The 5150-nt window shown below is 32.6% G+C and overlaps 1 protein-coding gene across 1 annotated transcript; it reads left to right on the forward strand.

The window, feature by feature from the left end:
- Positions 1 to 2415: 2415 nt before the first annotated feature.
- Positions 2416 to 3474, forward strand: LOC111910354 (protein TIFY 10A). Its single transcript, XM_023906192.3, has 2 exons — positions 2416 to 2653; positions 2742 to 3474. Exons 1-2 carry the CDS (start codon positions 2503 to 2505, stop codon positions 3275 to 3277), a joined length of 687 nt encoding a protein of 228 aa, XP_023761960.1. The 5' UTR covers positions 2416 to 2502; the 3' UTR covers positions 3278 to 3474.
- Positions 3475 to 5150: the final 1676 nt, after the last annotated feature.

The following is a 5150-nucleotide window of genomic DNA, read 5'->3' on the forward strand; positions in this document are numbered from 1 at the left end:
TACATATAATCACATGTGATTTAATACACGATGCCAATTATTAAATCGAAAACACGAAAATAAATACGGCCCATGTAAATAATATTTTGTTAAATACATATAATAACATGTAATTATATGTATTTAATCAAATATGATTTACGTGGATAATATTCATTTTTGCATTCTCGATTCACTGGTTTTTCATGTGTATTTATTCACATTTTATTATATGTATTTAATAACATATAAATCATATATGATTCGATACATATAATCACGTGTGACTCGATACATATAATCATATGTGATTATACACACGAGAAAAACTAACGAATCAAAAACACAATAACAAATCTTTGTAGGTAGGGGTGGGGGTGTGGGCGGCGGGTGGTAGAGGTGGGGTGGTGGTGATAAGTGATGGTGGTGTGTGGTGGTGGTGGGTGGGTGGTTGCAAGTGGTGATGATAGTGATGGGTGGTGGGTGGGTGGGTGGGTGGTTGCAAGCGGTGGTGATAGTGATGGGTGGTGGGTAGGTGTGGTTGGTGGTGGTGGGTGGTGTTGGGTGGGTGGTGATGATGGTGGGTGGTGATGGTGGTGGTAGTGGTTGTGGTGGGTGGTGGTAGTGGTGGGTGGTGGGTAGTGATGGGTGGTGGGTGGTGGGTAGTGATAGGTGGTGGGTAGTGATAGGTGGTGGTGGCGGGTGGTGGTAGTGGTGGTGGGTGGATAGTGGGTAGTGATGGGTGGTGGGTAGTGGTTGGTGGTGGGTGGTGGGTGGTGGCGGGTGGTGGTGGGTGGTGGTTAGTGATGGGTGGTGGGTAGTGGTTGGTGGTGATGGGTAGTTATGGGTGGTGGTGATGGGTGGTAGGTAGTGGTTGTTGGTGGTGGTGGCAGGCGATGGTGATGGGTAGTGGAGATGGGTGGTGGCAGCGGGTAGTGGTGGTTAGGTGGTGATGGTGGTGGGTGGTGGTGGTGGGTAGTGATGGGTGGTGGCAACGGGTAGTGGTGGTTAGGTGGTGATAGTGGTGGGTGGTGGTGGTGGGTAGTGATAGGTGGTGGTGGTGGTGGCGGGTGGTGCTGATGGGTGGTAGGTAGTTGTTGGTGGTGGTGGTGGCAGGCGGTGGTGATGGGTGGTGGAGGTGGGTGGTGGTGGTGGTGGTCGGTGATGGTGAGTAGTGATGGGTGGTGGTGGTGGTTAGTGAAGGGTGGTGGTGGCGAGTGGTGTTGGTTGGGTGGTGAGTAGTGTTGGTTGATTTTTTGATTATTTGTAACTATTTTTTGATTTATATGAATATTATTTTATAATTTTAATTAAAAAAATTGTGTGGTCCAAATTTGTTCTCAAATGTTCTCACGATAAGAAAATATTTTCGATTAAACGCTCATATATATATATATATATATATATATATATATATATATATATATATATATATATATATATATATATATATATATATATATATATATATATATATATATATATATAGTTCCCATTAAATAACAATAAAACCTATTAAAACTGAATAAAAAAAGTAAACTACATATACGAATAATGTAAACAAAAAACACATAAAAAACAACATTAAATAATTATATTTGATGTTAGATAGTTATCCGGGGTTCTATTTTAATTAGTTTATTCGAGCAAAACATTAAAAAAAACGTTATATAATGTGAACAAACAAAACGTAAAATAATATCAAATTGTATATTCGAAAAGACGTCAAAAATATTAAAAGAATTTTTAAACCACAAAAACAAAGATAAATAAATAACGCTAAGAATAAATTTTATATATATATATATATATATATATATATATATATATATATATATATATATATATATATATATATATATATATATAAAAGATAATTAATTTAAAAAATAAAAATAATTTTATAAGAAACCTATACAAACTCTATTAAAGAACAAATTAAATTATATAATAATAATAATAATAATAATAACAAATTGTTAAAAAAGTATAAAAGAAAAAAGAAGGGTAAATTAGTCTTCTAGGCAAGGATCAAAACTGTAATATTCATATACCGGAGTACAATTTATCATTTTTTAAACTTAATGAACAAAACTATGAATCTAACTAAAACATAATGACCATTTCTGTAATTTACTCTTATTATTATATTCAAACAAAAACGTGTCACTTGAAAGAAACGTTTGATCAAAAATAAATCATCACCTTAAACACCAGAAACGGCGCAAACTTTGAATTGGCCGACTGAGCTGTCAACTCCACCGCCGACTGAGTGACACTTGTGTTTGGTTCCCCCGGTTTTTCTCCATTCTTCCACACTTTTTTTTTAGTTTTCTTAATGAACGCAATTAACACGTGCTTATTCATGTATACAAATGTCTCCATCACACCATTTGTAATCATACCTACGCATTCACTGTTACATACCCCATCTCATATAAAACAGCAAAACCCTCATCTGTTTTTCATTCAAATCATTCTTCCACCATATAATTATTCCACAAAAATCTGATTTAATTAAATATGTCAACAGCTAAAAACTACTTTTCCGGCAACGGCAGGCTTCCGGTGGAGAAGTCTAGTTTTGCCAAGACTTGTAATCGACTGAGTCTGTTTCTGAAAGAGAAAGGCAATCTAACCGATCTTGGAATCAATGGAAATTTTGACGTCATAGGTATGGATCTTAAATCATAATCCCTATTGTTCGTATGACTTCTATCAGAATTTGGATAATCTAAAAGTTTCCCCTGATTTTGTTACAGGAAAACCAGAAAGATCTTCCGAGGCGACGGCGATGATGACTGTTGATTTGTTAAGCAAAATGGAAAGTCCGATTGAGAAATCCACAAAAACGGAGGAACCAATGAGTCATCTTCCTCAATATATTAGTTTGGATACCTTCTTAAACAAAACTGGTTCCACTAAACCGATCGAGTCAAGAACAGAGCAAATGACGATTTTCTATAAGGGACAAGTGTTGGTATTTGATTGTGTTTCGGCTGATAAAGCGAGAGATCTGATGTTAGCAGCCACTAGTGTTTCTGCTTCTCATAATAATCAAAGCCATAATCGTCTTCAATTGGCCTCAACTTCAGATTCTTTCGGATCAGAACATGTTCTTCAAGGATTACAAGAAAACGGATCAGAGTTGCCAATTGCGAGACGAGTATCACTTCACAAGTTCCTGGAGAAGAGAAAAGACAGAGCTACCGGAAGAGCGCCTTACCAATTACACAATCCGTCGTCGACGGCAGCGGCGGCTGCATCTTCAAATCGGAAATTTGACCTCAATTTGTAGCCATATTTTAAGATCAAAAGAAATCTTATTAATTGTTTATCAATGGATAATCATATTCCTTCCACCTCATTTCAGTTTTATGTTTCCTTTAGGTGGAGGTTTGCTTTTTTATTTTTTTACTGTAAAATTTCCAAAAATCTTTTTGTAGCTTTAATTGAATATATTTTAATCGATATCTTACATGAAAGGTTTGACAATTTGCAAATTTGTAGCTTTCAATTTTATAATGATAGATGATAGCATTTGATAGGATAATATTCAAATTATAAACATTATAATTACTATATTAATTCTAGATATATTTTGTAGCTTCTTAATATTTACTAATAAGACTACTAAAAAAATCTATAATAAATGTTATTTTGTTATAAAAGTATTTAAAATTTGGGTCCAGCTATTTGAAACTTTTTTATATTCTTAAAATATCTCTTAATAATTATTCTAACACTTTTTCTAAAATAAACTAATCATTACAAAATAATTATTTTTTTATTAATTACCATTATATAATATTAAACACTCATGATTATTTTATATTTTACTTTAAACAAAACTAGATTTGTATATAGAAAAAAATGTCATTTTATAAAAAAAAGTATTAAAATAAAAATATATTTATTTTTTTCAAATGTCGGACAACCCCAACTGCCAACTCACCACCTTTCTTTTCTTCATTCTCTCTTTAACTTCCCGCCAGCTTCTAGTGGTGGAAAGAATGAGATTTTTTGGTGTGTGTATAGATTTTCATTTCAAATTTGTGTATGCTTGTCTACATACATAAAACAATGGTCGATGTAGATATATGTACCGTCACTACATTTTCTATTAATAATATTTAGTTTTCATTTAAATATGTAATATCATTTTATTTTTATTTCTTGATTTATAAAGATATTAAAATATAGAAAATATTAAAATATATAGAAAACGTTGACACGTTGTATTATTATTTGATTATAAATGAATAAAATATATAATAAATAAAAATTTGATAGTAATTATATGATAGGTTCGAGTTTCCAAAAAAAAAATAGTTTTTAATAATCATACAAGCTATTGATATTATAAATACATAGAAATTTATACCTAAAAAATCATTAACGAGGGGGTCCCCTAAGATAAAATATGGGGTCCAATTAGTAGGACCCTTAAATTTTAGATAGCTCAAAGATGGGTGTTCCTACCTAATTAATTCCGTCGTGCCAAAGTAATCACCCACATGTTGCACTAATTTTGTCTAAATTTTATCTATAAATACAAGCATCCTACCAAACAACCTACATTTTGATTTTATATACGAGTGTGTTCGACAAAACTAATTAATAATGAGTAGCTTGTAACGGGTAACAGGTAATTTGTATATTGTAGTGTTTTGTTAAACACCACGTGAATTAGCATTTGTATTTTGTAGCATTTTGTTAAACACCACGTGAATTAGCATTTAGATTTTGAGCGTTTTGTCTAAATTAATACCTAGAAACTTGTAGTGTCAAACGAGACTTTCTGTTTAAAACGGAGTGTTTTGTCAAACGCTAGAAGTTAAAAACTCTCAAACACTTTATGTCAAACACATCCAAAATGTTCTTGTTTGTATTCTGGATCTTATTTATGATAATAGTATTGGATTAGTGTCTAAGTCCGTAACTATATTTGGTATGTACTTGACCCGGTTGTGCATGGTCCTTTTGGGTTGCCTTCACCAAAGCAACTTGACAAGGTTATTTAAGAAAGTGAGAGGATATTATGGTTTATTAATATATTATAAGAATATTAATATATTATAAGAATAATATATTAAAGGAGAAATCATATTTATTTAATTAGTATTAGTCATAAATTAATTAGGAATTAATTTGGTGACTAAAAGATATTA

This window comes from Lactuca sativa, chromosome 5 (genome assembly GCF_002870075.4).
Source record: "Lactuca sativa cultivar Salinas chromosome 5, Lsat_Salinas_v11, whole genome shotgun sequence".
NCBI lineage: Eukaryota > Viridiplantae > Streptophyta > Magnoliopsida > Asterales > Asteraceae > Lactuca > Lactuca sativa.